General features: G+C 35.5%; 1 protein-coding gene across 1 annotated transcript; it reads right to left on the bottom strand.

The window, feature by feature from the left end:
* Positions 1 to 403: 403 nt before the first annotated feature.
* Positions 404 to 18,946, bottom strand: SLC24A5 (solute carrier family 24 member 5; the record flags this gene model as incomplete). Its single annotated transcript, XM_082647436.1, has 9 exons — positions 404 to 738; positions 1,230 to 1,331; positions 3,254 to 3,460; positions 5,560 to 5,843; positions 7,530 to 7,630; positions 7,975 to 8,078; positions 8,167 to 8,250; positions 17,958 to 18,137; positions 18,826 to 18,946. The coding sequence occupies 9 exons, from the start codon at positions 18,944 to 18,946 to the stop codon at positions 416 to 418; spliced, it is 1,506 nt and encodes a 501-aa protein (XP_082503562.1). The 3' UTR covers positions 404 to 415.
* Between the last annotated feature and the right edge of the window lie 422 nt (positions 18,947 to 19,368).

Below are 19,368 nucleotides of genomic sequence, written 5' to 3'. Positions count from 1 at the left end.
CTGTGATTTTTGTTAATCTCAAGTTTGGATTTTTAAAGACAGCAAGTCTGGTCATTCAGTTTAAATGAATGGTTATACTATTTTTAATGAAATAAGCCATTTTCTTGTTATTTTCAGTTCTGCATAGTGGGATTTGTTTGTTCAAGTGTCCCCAGCTTTTATCAACTTATTGTAAGGTAAAACATAGATGGTTTTTTCAAAACTTCTGTTTAATATATGTAATTGTCCTTGAAAAGAAAGGGCTCAGACAAATTAGGATATGATTTTGGTTGGTTTTAAATTTTTCTTGGTGATAAAGAATTACTGTAAGTAAGTTTTAGATTCTGAAGTTCAGAATATTTTTTATTTGACTTAAATGGAGAAATGGAGTTTTCCTTCTCTGCCCTTCCCCATCATTCACATTTTCCACATAACATTAACCACCACAGCCCCTTATTTTATTATTTCCAATAATTCCAAGTTCATACAGAACTGATAATGTTGCAAGCCCCAAGTATAATAATAGGCAGACTAGTCCCAACTTTCTGTCTAGTTTCCAGCCATTAAGGTGAACTGCTAAGAGAAGAAAAATAATTGAAATGTTGAGAAAGATGGTTATGTAAGTTAGTCCTCTACTGTTCACTTCTACAGGAGCAGATGCATTTATAAATGCAGTTTTAATAAACCATGGAACTCCTAGGCACAACATATCGAACACATTGGATCCCACGATGTTAGACATAGCCATATCTCCTTTGCCTGTAAAAAAAAAAAAGCATGTTGTTAAAATATGCACACCAATACTGTATTTTATTAATAAGCTTCAGAAGAAAAAACACTGGATACTTTCTCTGTTTGTTTTGGAAAATTGTTGTATTAGAGGAAAAGTCTTAATGAATTTGTATTTTTAAATTTTGGGGGGTTAGTATTTAAAGTCTTAACATTTATTTATCTAATAATAATTATCTTTATTTATTAAACCATTTTTCAATAAGGTATGTAGATTACTTGTTGCTTTTCATTCTAACATGGTTATGATTTAATGCACATTTCAAATGAATATTACTTGGGCGATTAGATTTAGTGAAATTAATCTGCTATTAAATAGTAAATCCTTCCTCTGAGTCACTCCTTTTTTTTTCTTCAAAGTATGTTACTGAGGAAATAAATATTTTAAAGTTACCTTTGCTCAGTGTATTTCAGCCAGGCTTTTAAGAAGGGCACTGCAGCTTGAGGGACCTACTTCTTACCTTTTCTTGCAACCAACACACTTGCAATCGTGTCTGGTATGCTTGTTCCTGCTGCTAATAAAGTAAGGCCCATTACTGTATCTGGAATTTCTAATGTTTCCCCTGAAATAAACATAGATATTACAAGTTACAAATCTTATAGATTCACTAACTGTTCTCTGCAGATATTTCTTTCCTGAAAAAGAAAATAGGCATATTTAGATTTCAGAACCAATATGTATTTACTTAGATTTTAGCTACCAAAATATTTGAATAATATTGGTGAATTGGTAACCCAGGTAGCACAGATTTTTAATGACAGATATCGATATTTAATACACAAAATTCTACCAAGGAGTAATTTCCTTGCCTGGTATGCTTACAGAAGTTTTGGCTGTCCACTGTTGTCAAGGCTGTTGCTTAAAATATGCTAACGAGATTGGTCATTTTCTCTTTTCCCTTTTAAAAACATTTGCTAAAGAGGTCAGATTTAAGCAAATTATTTGTAGCTGTTTTTAAGCTGTACATGTGTTAACACGGTATGCGTTTTTAAATTCCTACTTTAGTGACAGACCTTAGTTTAGTGTTTTCTTTGGGAAATCATAAATCTGAGGAAAACAGAATAGGATTCGGCTTGAGTCTTTCTAACTTTATGGTCCCAGTTTAATACTTGTGTTAAGTCTGATGTCAGTTCAACATTTTTCATAAATGTATTCATTTTGGGAAACAGAACTAGAGGGAAGTTTAAAAAAAAAAAGTAATTGTAACTGCTCTTAATATTGTAATTGAAAACTTACTTTAGAATTTTTTTTTCTTAAAATGTTAATTAGAAGAACTTCAAGTAGCATATTTATTGCATGCTTATATATTGATACTGGAATTGTAATTGGTTGTTAATTTTGTTACTGGTTTGCCAGAGTTCATATGTACATAAATAACGCTAATATTTATCATCTTGGGGACTGTTCTATGATCTAGTACTTCATTTTGTTCTTTTCTTGCTTTCCTAATGTCAAATGTGATCTGTCTGAGAAAATTTAGAGTTTTAATATGCAAGCTATTGGACTTTTTCATCTTACTCTTAAAAAAAAGTAAAAGAAAAAGAAATAGAATAGCATACTATTCTAAGTCATATATTAATTTGAGAAAAGTCAGAGGTCAGCAAATTTTTTTCGAAAGGGTGAGATAGTAATTATTTTAGGCTTTGCAGGCTATATGATCTCCGTTGCAGTTATTCAGCTCTGCCAGTGTAATGTGAAAGCATCCATAGATAATATATAAATTGATGGGCATGACTGTGTCCAGTAAAACTTAACTCTCAAAAGGAGACTCAGTGATTTGGGCACACAGGTGGTGGTTTGCTCACCTATGATATAAGTCCATTCAGCTTAACCTTTCTGGGAGAAATTCCTGATTTTTTTGTTCATTGTTTTTATTCAGTTTTTCCTTCTGGACTAGGAGTTCTGTGGGACTAGAGCTACTTATGACCAAGCAGTAATAGTTAAATCTTAATCATGAAGGTAGTAGAAACCTAAAATGAAACTTTATTTTGTACCCTTTTTATTCATTTCATACTACGTTTATATTCCCATATTAAAAAGCAAAATAAAGTGTAATCCAGTTAAACAGTGAGTACCCATCGTTTTCTCAAAACACTGGCACCTTGCTATATTTTTTATTATGGAATGGAATTCAATATAAAGACTATATTGTGCACCCATGCAATGTGATTTAATTATTAGCATAATAGAAAGACATTCTGTGAATTTGATTTCATTTATAACATGTACATTCCTTTGACTTGTACCCCTGGGCTGTATATAACAGTGAGAATATAGTTGACATGTGATATACAACTCACAAAACCTGAATGAGCTTGTTGGTGTATTAATATTTAATCTTTCTGTAAATAGCACTAATCTTTAGTCTTTACTGAAAAAAATTTTGCTCTTTAACTAGACTACACTTAGTGAATATATGCTTTGTTCTTATATAAAACTGATTATTTTATTTTTAAATTGTGCTCTTATGCTTAAGATACATACCAGTTATTGTGACCATCCAAACCAGGATATATGTAAATGCAGATATCCACAGTGCTGACATGAAAAAGGTTATCACAAAGTAATTTTTCCAAAACTTTCTTCTACAATCTGGTGTGGTTAGAAAAAGTAGTATAATAATGGGAAGGGATAGTACCCAAAAAATTCTTTTCAAGTCTGCTTCAGGCATGTTGAAAACACTTGGTGGATCTGTTAAGGAAAAATTAAACGATTTTGAGTTTTCTCAAGTGGCCAATTAAGTTAGAAATGTTCATTTAGAGAGCTGTATTGAAATAAATTAGCTGTATCAGTTTTTAAGAGGCTATTTAAAACATTCGAATACCTCATTACTGATATTGCTGGCAAAGAAACTAATTGAGACTTCAGGGCTGACGGTGTAAAATGTGATACTCAGCGTTTCTTGATTTGGGGCCTTAAATCCATCAAAATGTCTTGGATCATTCACTAAGTATGTTAGAGACATAATGTTTATGAAGTGTCAGTTCAACATCTCTTGGTTTTCTACAGTGTGGATGGTCTTTAGTAACTTTTGCTTATGGGATTAACTGGCTGTCTTACCTTAGCTATCCCCGTTGTTTCCATTTCCCAGTATTGATGGTACCTCCAGCCTGCCCTATGTATCACATAATGTATACTTAGGGAGTATAAGATAATTATAGCATAATCTTTTTATTAAGTTGAATATTTCTAATTCTCATTGTAAGTGTCTTTAGGGGACTTGTTTCATTATTTTCTTTGATTAATTTACCAAACACAGAATTGACCACAATTCTTAGAAAGAACCTTAAGAAAATAGGCACTAGTATAGAATCTACAATGTAACTTATAAGACTTGAGTATGTTTTTTTAATTAATACTTAGTGGAAGACAATAATATATCGATAAAAAGGGGAATTCACTTTAAAATTGTTTAAAATTTGTATGGCATTTATAAAATACTATACCCATATTAGGTCACATTACAACGAATGCTAGTAAAATAACTCATAAAAAATTTTTTGCCAAGCCTCAGCCAATGGGCCAGAAAGTAACAGATATAATTTTAGTGTGATAAAAAATGTTTGGACTGGTTCTTTTGAGTTTCTTGTTACAAAATTTAACTTAGACGTGTGTACCTCTTGCGCCTGAAAGACTAGAAACTATAATTTTTGTAAGAAGGGTAAAAGTCATACTTTAACTTTTTAAGGTAATAAATTAGAATAAGTTCCCTGTCTACTAAATAAAATTTAGAAACTGTTTCTTACAACCACTTTATAATAAAAATAACCACCAAATTTGTATTTCTGGCCATAGCTGAATTCGACTTCCTACCAAATATATTTACTTAAGTGTTTTGCTACTGCTTCAAATGACATGTTTAAAATTCAACTGTTTCCTTCCTGCTTTCTTTTTTCCCACACCAGCTTTTCTTCCTTAATTCCTAGTTTTTGTAAGTGGTGTTCTCATCTTCTTAATCAGTCATGATCAAAAGCCTCAGAATTATCTCTGCTCCCAAGTAGCCCTTCAGTGGCCTGGTCTTGGTGATGCTCCCTTTGCAATGTCTCACATCTGTTCTCTTGTATCCCCCCTGCCTTCACTTTGTCTAGACATCTGTTAAACACATCAGTTGGTTTTGTAGCCTCTTAAAGACCTCCATGTCTTTTATCCCATATTTCAGTTCTGATAATTTCTCTGCTCACAAACCTGCAAACACTCTTAATTTAGCATTTAAGACTCTATCCTCTTCCTTTCTATCCACCTTTCTTCTGCTTCCATTCTGCACATGCAGTGCTCCAGTTATGTTAGTACTTGAGCAGGCCTTTTGCTCATGTTATTTCCTTGTCAGTCCATGGAATACTCTTTACTCTTATCTCTGCATCATTTACTTATGACTAATAAGTAACAGCTATTGAAGTCTAGACTTCAATAGCTGTTACTTATTATTCAGAAATCAGGTTGTTAGTTAAAATCTTACTATTCTACAAGGCTTAGTTTTAATGCTCCCTTCTCCGTGATAATCTTTCCTATCTAACCATCTTCATCAAATTTTATACCATCTGTCCCGTTTAAGAACCACAGTTATGCATTATTTGTTTCTCTTTACAGTACTTAAATGTTCACATTTTAGCTATTTGGGTTTTTTTTTTCCCCCCTGTAGTATTGGAAGCTTCTTTAGGGATAGGTCTGCCTCTTGATCATCCCTTAATCCCCGTAGTGTTTTTTACATAGTATATAGTACTTAATGAATTGAAATGAAATTAAGTTTTGCTAGTGAATAGACTTAATAGTGGCCAGGATGTGGTTATTACCTTCAGAAACCTGACTAAGACCATGTAAACTTATGGAAAGCTGGGAGTAGCCAGAATCTTCATGAAATACTCCACTGTCAGTTCTTGATTGCCTACGAATGAATGGTTGATCCTCATCTTCCCATCCCATCAGTGGCTGTTGTTCACTTCTCTCTTCCATTGCTTTGGCAAGGCAGGTGCAGCAAGGACTGCATTTCTTTATAATATATTGGTTAATTTTAATGTCAAAACACAGCACCAAAACATACAATCCGTATATCAAAAGCAGTGAAGTTCCTTCATACCTATAAATTAGAGAAATTTGTGTGTTTTTCAATTAAAAATGTGAAAGTTATTTTAGAGTTAGTAGCTTTGGGGCAGTATCTGCTTAATTTTCTAATGCAGCAATAGAACAGAAATGTTCTACATATATTTTGGTTTTGCAGATGTGTCCACCTTTGGTTACAGCATTAATAAAAATGTATTGAAAGCTTGACACTGTCCTTTCTGTATTTCAAAAACAAAGATTATAAATTCATTGTCTTAATTTGTAGAATCCTTCCTAATGGCAGGCATAAAAAGTTCTTTAAACATAATAGTAATTATAGACTTTCAAAATAAAAGTGAAACTAATGAATAGTGATGGGCATTCTCCACCTCAGGTCATTGGAAGAATATAATAATTATAAGAACATATAGTATCTGTTCATTTCAATTGTATAGGAATTTTGTGTAAAATATTCAGAATATATTAGACTTTGGCTGGAGCCTTTCAGTTTGCTATACAGAGATTTTTCGAAGATTTTAATGTAAATGAGTTTGGCTTGCATTCACAAGAAAGCAAGGATGTTCTCAAAAATAAAATTATACCTAAGGCACTGAGAACCGTTTTCCTGTACTCTGGTTTGCTGTTTAAAGGATTTTCATTAGCTAATACCATCACATTTGAACCTTGCATTTACCTTTTATTTTATAGCCATTGAGTCTCTGCTACAGCTTGAAAGCACGGAGTTCTTGATTTCCCTAATGGGGGGGAGCATTAGCTTGGATGCTCTCACAGTCATTGTCCCCTTACAGACAACTGCTAAGTCCCAGAAGCATCCCCATTGTAACCAACAGTCTTTCCTTGGGAGACAGGCTAGATTTCAGGATGATTCATTTAAAAAATTTGCTCCCTGCGAGGTTTAAAGTGTTTTGATAGCAGGTATTGATGCAGCACTGCCAAATTGTAGTATTCCAGAGGGGTGCCGTTTACAGTGTTTTCTGTTTTTCTGGTGATCTCTGGCATTGGGCAATGTACAATCCGTATGGCTGTGTTTCACATTTCTTTATCCGTTAAGATTCCTAGTGTAGTGATAAACACCTACTCGTTAGCTGAAACGATTACTATCTGTTCACTAAGTCACCCCCTTTTTCATTTTCTTGGGACAGCAAGGCATGGGGAGATTATAAAGCAAACAGGTTTTAATATTGAAACCTAAACGTTTTTGATTTTTAGAGGAAGAAGGCTATAGTTCCTCTTACTAAATGAACATCAGGGAGAAAGTTGGAGGAATTTAAAGGAACTTCTTTTACTTCCTTTGTCATCTTCTCCAATCTTGTGACCATGGTCACTTTTAACGGAAGCAAGGTAAACCACCCAATAGATGAAGAAGTCACCTGTTAGGGCTTTAACGGACAACAAAAGTTGGGAGATCTTCTCAACAGAAAGTCAGTGGAGAGAAAGAAGGGTGGTAACATCCAGTGGTTAGATAGAAAAAAGACTGACTTGACTAAAGAATTGCAAAGAAGGGAGAAGAACCCAACTAGCAATGGTTGTGAGGGGGTTAGCTCAGAGACCTACAGGGAAAATGTACGGAAGTGGCGGATAATTGAGAAGTGATTGAAATAACATTTTTGAAAAAAAAAGAAATGTTACTAAACCATCAGAATTTTATAAAAATCCTCTCTGTAACTGTTTTACATTAAGAATAATGATTATTCAAGCTTACCAGTAAACTTGGTTGTCAAATATTATGGCAAGAACTGCTGCTACACTAATCATGTATGCTGCACAGTCTCTGAATAGGGGCCAACATGATAGCGTTGAAACCTATAAAATAATTAATGTTTTCCATTACACTGTAACTTCTTCAAGTACTTGCTTAGTGCAATAATAAAATTGTTTGTATATTTGTAGCTAAATATTGTTGCCTTTTGCATATTGCATAGAGAAAGGAATTTTAAGAAAAATTGTGTTTCTAAACCTAGTCTGATTTTCATAAATTTGACCAAGAGGTATTTGTGGGTTAACTTAAAATTGAATACATGTTGTTTTTCTACCGATTAATAAATTTAATTGAACGCATTACTAGTGCCTTGTTTGTTCTAGACTGTGAACGGTTCTTATAATTTGTCAAGGCAATAAATTTTGTTGAATAAAGTTGTTTTACATACCACGTTAGATAGTAAGCCACAGGCTGCACAGATGCCAAGGAGATTATAAATTGCAGATCCAAGAATGGTGCTGATGCCAATATCGCCCTCTGTGATAAATACACCTATAAGCAAGATAGTAGCTCAGTTAGTATTGACTTGGAGAAGATCAAATCACATGGAGTAAGAAAAAATATAAGGAGCAATATTTACCTAGGAAAGCAGTAACCAATTCAGGAGCTGAACTACCGGCTGCCATAAAAGTTGCACCTGCAACATTCTGGGACAATCCAAAGGCTGAAGACAAATGAGATTATGTTATGCCTGGTAAAGTGACAAATGAAAGTGTGTCTTTATAACTAAATAGATATATATATCAAAGCTACACCTTCACAGAAAATCACTAATATTAACTTTAGCTGGAAAATAGCCAATAGAGGCAGCGTGCTAGGCATTATTTACCCTAGGTCAGAAAGTTAGTGTCAAAGTTAGAACTAAAACTCAGGTTTCCAAGGCTTTGATAGCAATCCTTTGTTGATGTTTATTGTTTGCTATCTCTACTGATATTTGACACTCAGTCTTTCCAGACTCTCAAACTCTGGTGTGCTTTGTTGAGTCCCGTTCACCTGTGGTCAGTATTTCCTTATTCTTGCCTGTGGGGACCGTTACCTGTCGCTCACTGTCAGGTCCACATCAGGTTCTACTTCTCTGCTGAGACATCTACCTTTGACATTACTGATTCCTTTTGTTGTTGGCGGTGTGACAACAAAACAAAAATAGCTACGATATTTCTGCCCACATGATTTTCCAGAACTTCTCCATTCCCTATCAAAAAACCAAACCAAAACAAAAAACAAGGTGGAGTTTATGTTTACATCATCTGAGCCTAGATGAGCCTTTGTGACTGCTTTGACTAACAGTATGGCAGAGCCGTAATATTTCTGAAGCTAGGGCATAAAAGGTGACAAAACTTTCTCATGGTTTTCTCTCTCTAGGAACATTTGCTTCAGAGCCCTAAGTGATCGCATAAAAACCCTGGCTACCATACTGGAAAGACCTTGTGAAGAGCCCACATAGAAATAGAGATCCCTGAGGAACCCCGGCTGGTGCAGCCCCCCAGTTTTGAATCTTCCCATCCCAGGCACCAGACATGTGAAGGAGGGAGTTTTCAGATAATTCTAGTCCTCTCTTCTTACTATAACTGCATGAGAGACCTCAAGCAAGAACCACTCAGCTGAGGCCAGTAAACCCCCAAAGCTGTGAGAGGTATGAAATGATTGTTCTTTTAAGCTAATAGTTTTGGGGTGATTTGTTAAGCAGCCGTAGATAAGTGGAACACCTGACTATTGTTCATTTATTTGTTATTTATCTATTGACTACCTAGTATGCCAGATGCTTTTTTTATGTGCTAGGAATGTGGCAGCAACAAAACAGACAAATGTTTCTCATCTTCTGGAATTTAATTATAGTGAGAACAGACAGGATAAGAAAACTATGCATCATGTTAGGAGCAAAAGCAGGGTGGGGGCATATAAAATGTCATGGAGGAAAGATTGTAATTTTAGATTGGGTAACCAGAAAGGACTTCACTGAGATGGTAACTTAACAAAGACTTCAAAGTGAGGGAGCTAACCTCACATAGACCCAGGAGTGTTCTAGGCAGATGGAGTGAGTGCAAAGGATTTGAGGTAGAAGCTAGCCTGCGTGTTCAAGAAACAGAAAAAGACTGGAGTGTCTGGAATAAAGTGCGTGAAGGAGAGCTGTAGATGATGAGGTCAAAGGTAATAGGTGGCTAGATCATGTAAGGCCTTGTGGATCCTAGCAAGGACTTGGGCTTTTATTGTGAAGAGTATGGGAAGTGCTTGGAAAGACATCCACAATATTGCTTGCTGGTAATACCAGCCGCAGTCATCTTTTTTATCCCCATGAGATTATCTGGTCTCAGAGGCCCAACCAGCTTGTTGGGCCACCTGTTAAACCTCCATTGTGAAAAATCCTCTCAGGATAGTCGGAATTATCTAATCCAAGCTCTCTATCCTATTCCTTACTATTTTCCTTTGGTCACCTTGCTTGATGAACATCTACTTGTGGTGACTAATGAAGGGAGAGAAGTAATCATTTATGTAAGTGACATTTCATAGCATTTCTTTTACTGGTTAGAGTAATTTTACATATAAATATGTAGTATATATATAGTATATCGTATTTATACTCTTACTACAGCTCTGATATGTAGTAGGACCAATTGGCCATGAAACTTAAAATAGAACAAGATGAAGCATGTTGTTCTGTTCTTAACTTTTTCATTTTATGTATGAAGTAAATAATATCTTACATTCATGGTATACGGTTCACGATCATGTACATAATTTAATCATCTCAGCTATCCACAGATGTGAGTGGTGGTATTTCCATTTTACAGATAAAGAAACGGGTCCAGAAGGTTAAGTAACTAAAAGTTACATGGAGAGCAAGGATCTTAAATGTGAGGAATTAGGGCATAAACCACAAGTCTGTTGCTTCTAAACCCAGTGCTATTTCTGTTTCATCACAGAAACTCAATATAATATAAGAATGGCACTTAGGCCAATTATAGGGGACAATTGAGTCATTTTCTTTCCTGCCTCACGGCACTGGTACATAACTACCACTGTTCCATTCCTTGCTAGGGGGAAAATAGCTAATGGGAGTCAGGAATAATTTGGACGTTTTCCAGCATATTCCAGAGAATGTATAAATTTAGTGATATTACCATGAATTCTCTTCTCAAATCAAACCAGGGCTCGATAATATGTGGAGGAAATTGAAAAAGAACAAAGTGCTTTATCTTGAAGTAACTCTAAACTCAGGGCAGCTGAAGTGTGAATGGCCAATCTTCATTTAATGCTGGCTGAAGAATGCTTCATTAGAAAAATTCAGTCTTGAGAGAGAAAGGGTGATCCATCCGGCTGTTGCAAGGTAGGAAAATAGGTGGCCCTTTTGAGCACTTTCACTCTCAAAAGGCAGTAACAATAAAGCTTGTTGCTATTCACTGGGCTCTATTTGAGTTATGAAAAGAAAGGTTCTGTACAGATGGATGTGTAAAAACTTCAAAGATATTTTAACAAGTTATATCTTAAGGTTCTGAGCATATTTTATAAAATGATTTATACCTTTGAACTTTAAAATCGACTGGCTTTGTCTTCACTGACCCTTGGGTAGCATTTCTCTCTGCTATAGTTTATTATTAAAGATAAATTGTTCTGGTTTCCCCCCTCTCCCAAGAGCTATTACTTTTTTCCCTCTCTATTACTCTAAAGGAATAATCATATTTCCTTCAGGATATAGTAGAAATGTTCAAGGTGAGTTTTCTTTATAGGTTTAGATATTACATTGTTTATATAAAGTGCAACTTTATGATAATGAACTGATTACTGGAACTCATCAGACTTTTTCTTAAGCATGTTCTCTTCTCTGGTACCATGTTGGAAAGTTTGTAACGGTTTTTGAAAATCCTCTTCTGGAAATATAGTAGAAAGAGTTTTAAACTAAAATGGAGACCTGGCTTCTGGCCTTGCCACTACCTTGATGTGAGACTTTAGATAAGTCATTCAGACAAGTCTTGTATTTTGCCATCTGTAAAATGGAGGGTTGGACTACACAATATTTAGGTATCTTCTAATATTATCAATTTTTACAAAAAATATAAATTCTATGCCTTAAGCCTCTGTACTGCTTCTTACTGTTAAATCAATTCCTTTTATAAATAAAAATCCCCTTTGTTGCTGAAAATTTAGAAAATGGAGGAGAAAACAATGGGGAGGATCATTTATAATTTTAACATTGTATTTTAACCACCGCTACCGTTCTTTATGTATTTCCAGTTCTTTTCACAATGTGCGTTTAATAGAGTTACAAGAGAAGGCTATAAGCAATTTGGTGTCTTCTGGCACAATTTTGTAAAGTCCTCAGTGATAGCAAATTTTCGTGCCTTGTGAATGGATTTGAATTTTGGAAGCAATTAAAAGTCATTCAGACCCAACTCTAGTGACTAGGGTGGGTAGGCATGCTGAGTAATTCTATTCAAAATGAAGTATGACAGCAAACCAATGTCTTTTATGATTCGCAAAATTGGTTCTGATACTAATTCCAAATATATTCTAGAAATGTTTTGAGTGAAGTCAGCATCATTGAAATAAATGCCTAGCCCCTCAATGTACAACTGCATGTATATCTCTGTGGTGCTTTTAACAGGAAATAAAAACATTTGAAGTACTTTAGAGTTATCATCTCATATTTTGTCTGAGCTATAACGGAATAAATTCTGAAACTCTGTATAATGTTTTGAAAGGCCTGATTCCACTGAAAAAGAAAGACTCCCCCATGGCCTAATCTAACAGCTTTAATATTAATTAATTTCCACTTGCCCTAAGTCTATCATATAAAGCATATGTAAGACATTTTATCTCCAAAGCTCACAATTACCTGAGTTTTGTCTCCATAACTTGCCCAAAGTCACATAGGTAGTAGTTGCAGAGATGGGATGGGCAGCTAGACCTTTTTGAATTTAAAAAGCTGCTCTTTCTGTTACCCATGTAAGTGAAGAGATTAATACATAGCTTTATTATTATCATCATCATCATCATTGCCTGTTCCTGAATAGCATCTAGGTAATATCCAGACCACTTAGCACTTATTTAGATCCATATACCTGGGGTAGATTTAGATGCAATCCAAGGTGACCACAATGTATTTATTTATATTTTAAATTTAGATTAGTTTAGATCAGAGGGAGAAGAAAAACAGAGAGGATGAAAATGCTCTTAAGAGGAGAATGAGTGCCTGTGTGGCGGGAGGAAGTGCTATTCTTAGATTCTTTGTTCTTTGGAAAGGCTTTGCCTCTGTAAATTTCATAAGGATTAAGAATCAAACAATCCCCTGAAACTGTCGGCTATCCAAATGCCATACTCAGAATTATTCCACTCCCTTTCAATTTTATCAATTTAGAATTAATTCTACCTGGAATTAAAACTTGCCTTTCTTTCTTACTGTCTATTTCTGAAACACAAAGTAGAACATGGGCAAATATTAGCTCAAAGCAGAGTGAATAAGAATAATTTTTTAATAAAAAAGTAAATATTTTATTTAAGTATGTTTCTGAAAACCTTACTAAGATCATTTTCACTTAAGACATGTTATACTTCAAAGGATCAACATGGTGGAGGGATTAGAACTACTAACTGAATAGCGTATTAGTGTAACATTTAAAAAGAAAAGTTTCATAACTAGCTCATTGTGGACTTTGGGCTATATCAAGTGACCAGTCACTAGGGGTTCTCATGCTTCTCTCTAGTTAGCTTAGGAAAAGTTAAAGAAAGGTGATTTAAACAGTGGTTAAATAACTCTAGGAGATCCCCATTACATGTTAAAACAATACATAAAAAGGATTTGTTTTGACTTTATACTGAACTTTTGTGTTTCTAAAAATGAACTGCTTATAAAGATGAGAGGTAATAGTCCTACTATTTGGGCTGCAAGTTAATATAGTTTATATTATATATAAATGTGTTCAAAGAATCATCTTTAGTCTCTTTTCCTTTAGAACTTAAATGGATAAAAGAGAAAATAGGATTAGAGAAAGGGGGTATAGCAACAACATTTTCTTGTATTGGTTCTACATAGTTAAGATGACAGCAAAATGTCTCAGGGTATGTGCTTGCTTTTCCAGTTTTGTGGTAGGGAGGAGAGGTTGTGTGACTTTGATGGTCATGAGTTGAGCAAGAAAGGGAAGGATCCTTGTTGAAAGCCTCAAGTGGTGGTGGTTCTAATGGTAATTGACAGACCAGCATATATAGCTACAGACAGAGACAGCTACACTTGGCTGAATTGGCCCTGGCCAGGGCGTCAGCAAGAGGCTCTGCCCTCCACCACTTCCAACTTATCCCCTGCATGGAGACTCCAGTCCTGAGCCTTTTCTAGTCTTCACCTTGCTGAGGACCCTTGTGCTAACCAAATGAACCACTGTTAGTGATTGGAGGAGGGGTTCCTGGGGTGATGGGGTGGGCCGGGGGTGTGCCAATTCAACCATTGTATCCTAGGTTGGGACTCAGACACGTACTCCATAGAAAGTCATTGCGTTATACATGATGGTTTGGTTCCACAGTACTGCACTATGATTTCATGTACATCATAGACAAAATGCTCAGTTCTCAGAGTCTCATTATTGCAGGTTACCATTTATAACATTAATTTACAGCCCCCAGTAGGTTGCTAAAATTCTTAACTGATTTTTTTAAGTGACTTGGTGGATTCTCATTATTTTGTAGTATATTTCCTCTGTAGTTACAATGAGTATTTGATGTATTTTTGTGGTCAAAATTTCCAGTGCCCTTGGGAGGAAAAATACCTTTTAAAATTGTTCAGAAAGAACAGTTCTTCTGAAACAACCATATTACGGCAGCTAATCTCAAACAAGGACGTGTAAAATTATATCACACAGCAATTGAAAACATTCTTGGGTTTTGGCATTAGAGAAACCAGGGCTCTCCTGTGTACTGGCTGTGTAGTCTTGAGAAATTATATATTCTCTCAGCCTCGGTTTTTTCATTAGTAAAACCAATCTAATAGTCCCTACTTTATAGGGTTTCTGTGAAGACTAAATATAATCATATATGTTTAATTTAGAACCATGCTTGGTCTTCTATAATTGTTTTATGATAAATAACTATAATAAGTATATAAATAGTTAATAGCATTCCAGTACATTGTAGAATGCTCTGTAAATTGTTTAGAGGATTATATTAATACTTATTAGTTGGGTGGGACTATTATAGCTTGTCAAAGAACTATGGGGAAATGTAAAGCATTTGCAGACTTTCTGAAGTTAGTTTCTGTGGATGTAAAGAAATTCCAGAGAAATTGTTTTTTATTGTTGATGTCCTAATTTGGACAAGACCATACTAAGACCTTGGAAAGAGAAACGACAGAATTAATTTAGAGGCATTTAAAAAATGAATCCAGCTAGCACTATTTCCATTTCATTTCGTTGCCAGCATTTTCAATGCTGAAGACCGGGGTCAATTCTTAGCAGCTGAAGATTTGGCAGTGATGTGGGCATCCATCAATCACACATCCATAATAGCTACTGTGTTACACTTCAGAGCAAAGAGCTATTCACTTGAGAAATGAATGTTTGCTGATGATGTTCCAAAGTAATTCCACAAATGGCATGGTGGAAATCATTATTATAGATATTTTATGAAGTTGCTTAATGAAGATTATTTTGAAGTAGCAATCTAAATTTTAATGCAGTAGTTTCTTCTGCAGGGCTAGAAAGTTATCTGTTTATTTACCACTCCCAAGACAGGTTTTTATTTAAAAAATTCTTGATGGATTTATTCTTTCAGTCAAGTCATTGTTTGGAAATGTGAAAACGAAAAACAAGCAAAAAAAAAGTGATTTTTTTGTTTGTTTGTTTTCCAGGAAGAGAAGGATTCTAAGTGGGGATATGGTACCTTGAATTTTTAATTTCTTAATTTTATATAATTAATATGATTTAGTTTTTCTAATGAGAAGTGTGGTACTGGCACAAACATGAACAAATAGATCATTAGAATAGAGTATAGAGTTGAGAGTATAGAAAATGGATCAACTTTTGGAAAAAATAGCATTGTATCCTATAGCAAAACAAATTCTTAGTGGAAGAAATAAAAATATTAAAAATAAATAAATAAATAAATGTAAAAAAAAAAGAAACTATAAGTAGAAGAAAAGATGACAATTTTTCTGACCTAGGGATAAAAAGGTATAAAACCAAAAGGGGAGTCATAAGGAAAATATTTGTAAATTTACTTAAAAATATGTACACTTCAAAAAAAATTAAAAAGTACACTTCAATGTGATAAACACATAAAATACAAAACCAAACAAACCATAAAAAGTATATCATATAAAAATTATATTAGAAAGAGTTAATACCCTTATGTTAAAAAAAATCTTGGAAATCAGTAAGTAAAAGACAAATACTCCCGTATTAGAACATGGGCAAAAAACACAAAAGCAAAAACCAGAAATTTTAATACACATATAAAATTGTCAACCTCACAAATAGTAAGATAAATACAAATTTTATAAAATAACTTCCATTTGAAAGCAATTAACAAAGACATTTAAAATGATCCCAATAAGAATTATTTTTAAAAAAGGTATTATTCATGGTTTTCTGGAATGGAAGCTACCACACATTGTGGAGGTTTTCGTTGGCACACCCTTTGTGAAATGCTTTTGGAAATGTATAATATAAAGCTTAAAATATGCATAGCTCTGTATCTTTACCAGGAAATGATCAGAGAAGTTTGCAAAGATTTGGTACAAGTATGGGCATAACATCATTTAGAACAAAAAATTAAAACTCAAATTCTAATAAGATTAATAATTTTAAAAATTGTGATAAATTTCTACTGGGTGCTTATTATGTATAAAAGCCAGTGTTAGGTGCTCAAATCGTTTCCAGAATCAGGAACTATTGTGCTGCCATGAAAAGTCATGTTTTTGAAGGGTATTCAATAATATAGGGAAATGTACATGATCAAATATTATCTTAGGAAAAGGAAACGACTTCAAATTGTATATGTAGCAAGATCTAAAAGACTGAAAGGAAATACACCAAATGATAACTGTGGGGGTCTCTGGGTGATAGAAATGTAGAGGAATTTGTTTTTTCTTCTATTCTGCTTGCATTTCATCAGTCTAAGTAAAAGTATTATGTTAAAGTAATTTAATTTCTGTTAAGGAAAACTATCAATGTCAATGTCAAATGTAGTATCAATGTGAAACTATATGTATAAGTTAAATAATAATTATAATAAACTTACACTGACCTGTTCTATAATTATTTTTCATTAGAGAAATAGGTGTTGAGTGCCTCTGCTATTGCCAGATCCTGTTTTAAGTCCTAAGGATACTGCTGTACTGCACTGAACAAGAGAGAAAATGACTTGTATTTCAGCAGGGGTGGGGGATGGGACCATGAGAAAAGGGAGGAAGGGAGAGTTTACATTCATGCTCTTTCCCTGTGAAGAAATGCTAGCAGTGTGTGTGTGTGTGTGTGTGTGTGTGTGTGTGTGTGTGTGTGTGTGTGTGTGTGTGTGGCGGGGGGATGCTATTTCTGTGCAGTCCTGGGAGTACGCAGTGGGAAATCTAACCCTTAACTTTGACCTTCCCTGAAGTGAGCATGCTCAACCAATTAAACTAATTAAGCAGGAGACAGAGACTGGAAACGCTGGCACTTTCGCTTATTTGGCATAAAACATCACTGATATCCTGATTTTAGGGACCAGTGTGCTAATGTAAGGTCTGTGCTCAGAATTCTGGGCGATATACATGATTGAAGGGGTAGAACTGAGGGGCTTGGCAGATCTTATTTCCAGAAACCAGTAACTGAGCTTAATGTTTAATTACCTGATGCCGAAGGGCACTTTACAGAAAATGCAGGACTTATTTATTTATTTATTGGTTCATAAACATGAATTAGTTTCCTTACTGGTAGGAGGCTGGGAAAGGAAGAGGGAGGAGGGCGGTCCTTAAAGGTATTTGTTTATCATCTACCTTTAAAAAAGTTACAGAGATTTTAGAGTAAAAATGAAAAAAATTTTTGAAGTATTTGATGGCAAGTATTAGAAGTCCAGTGCATTAGGAGTATGTACCAAGTGCATGTGTATGAAACGTGGAACAGCTTACTAACAAACAGCTAGGCAGTACGATAGACAAACTGCAAGTTTCTGGAGATAGGCAGTATAACAATAGTTGCTCTGTACTCATTTAAAGATGTTCTGCTGCACATGAACTACCAAGAAAAACCATACTCACGCCAGTCCCTCAAGGTACAGGACACCACGACACAGGAGTCAGTGTTCTGCAGCCAGTTGAGGTGGACAGGATTGCTGCAGAGCTACTCCAAAGACAGCTGTATATGTGTGTGGCACTACTGTTCTGGAAAGTTGTAGAGAAGATTTCCAGCTACTTACATTCACTGATGATTTCCAAGGAGGGTAGGAAGTACTCATCACAGACAATAGACATGGCCATGAACATGTAAAGGATAATTAGGAAGTAGATTATGATGCCTCCATCTGCACGCTCCTGTTTTGTGAAAAACCCTTCAGGAAACTCCGAAGATGGGGACATAACACATTGGGTGCTATTTCCTGGTAAGGAAAAGGAGGTGAAAATTTGAAGGATGTTCGAGTCACACATTCCAAGCCCACAAAGAGAAATTCCTTAAAAAAACAGGAAGTGTGGGATTAAATCACTTTTGAATATGATGTAATTGTAGATCCTTAAAAAAAAAATTAGTCTTTGGGACCTGAAAGAGGTGCTTTAAATGAAATAAGATAATGATAGCAGGTGAATTAAAAAGAGGAAATAACGAAATCAGTCTTCCTTGTCTGCTTCATTAATAAAAGGGAATTCTGAGCCCCTTTTCCTCCTCAATTAGAAACTGTTTTTTGAAGATAAAGATTCCTAATATCTGTACAATTTCATTTTCCCATTTCAGAGCCCAAGTTGTCCGCAAAGCCCAAGGCCCACAAAGAATCATCCACTGTTGCGGAGAGAATTGCTAGGATGAAAGGTTTCTTTTTCCATGATGAAGTCTCCAGCAATAAAAACTGAAGACTCTCCTGCTTCATGACGTCTGTGAATGATTTCAGAGCTATCTTTGAGAACTTATTCGAAGGATCAGAAGTGTTTGATAGCCTACCAAATGCTAAAACTCAGAGCAAATACAGCAGGAAGCATAAGCAAAAGTGAGTCAAGTAAGAATTTCCCTCTCTTTGTCTGTTTATCCATATGTGGCAGCAGCAGCAGGGGTAGCTGAACCCAGCGTCCACCTACCTGTAGCCCTTGGAAGACGTTGGGGCAGGGAGGCACCTGGGGGAGGCAAGTGTGCAGTAGCCCAGAGGATGCCGAGGAGCAGGGCCCTTCTTGCCCACCGTGGGCCCCCTTTGGTCTGCATTGCTGCAGCGGTCTTTCTGCAACGTGCAGCCTTGGGAAGGGAGAAGAGGAGGATTAAGCTGGATCATGTGAGGAGTCTCCTTCCTGCCCAGTGCCCTGCCCAGGGCACATCAAAGCAAGGCCAGTGGATAAGGGAGGGTGATTGGAGCCAGCCAAGCTACTCTGATCAGGAGCCCTAAGCCCCAGAGAGGCTGGAGGAGGTAGGGAGGAAGCAGACAGTCCTGTGGCCCACAGTCCCCGAGGGCAGATCCAGGCGGCTTGCTCTTTACAGAGTGATTTTATTTATTGTCTTCATACTGGCTCTGCTTTTGACTCTCTCTAGATTTTTAAGGACCTGAGTTTATAACTGCTTCCACCTCTCTCTCCAGCCCTTGCTTCTAGAATTTGCTGGAGCTCGTGTATGTGCATTCTTTGGCTAGGCTG

Source organism: Grampus griseus, assembly GCF_964374135.1.
Source record: "Grampus griseus genome assembly, chromosome: 2".
Taxonomy (NCBI): Eukaryota; Metazoa; Chordata; class Mammalia; order Artiodactyla; family Delphinidae; genus Grampus; species Grampus griseus.
The sequence above is the reverse complement of the archived record's forward strand: the minus strand, read 5'-3'. Positions and strand labels throughout refer to the sequence as shown.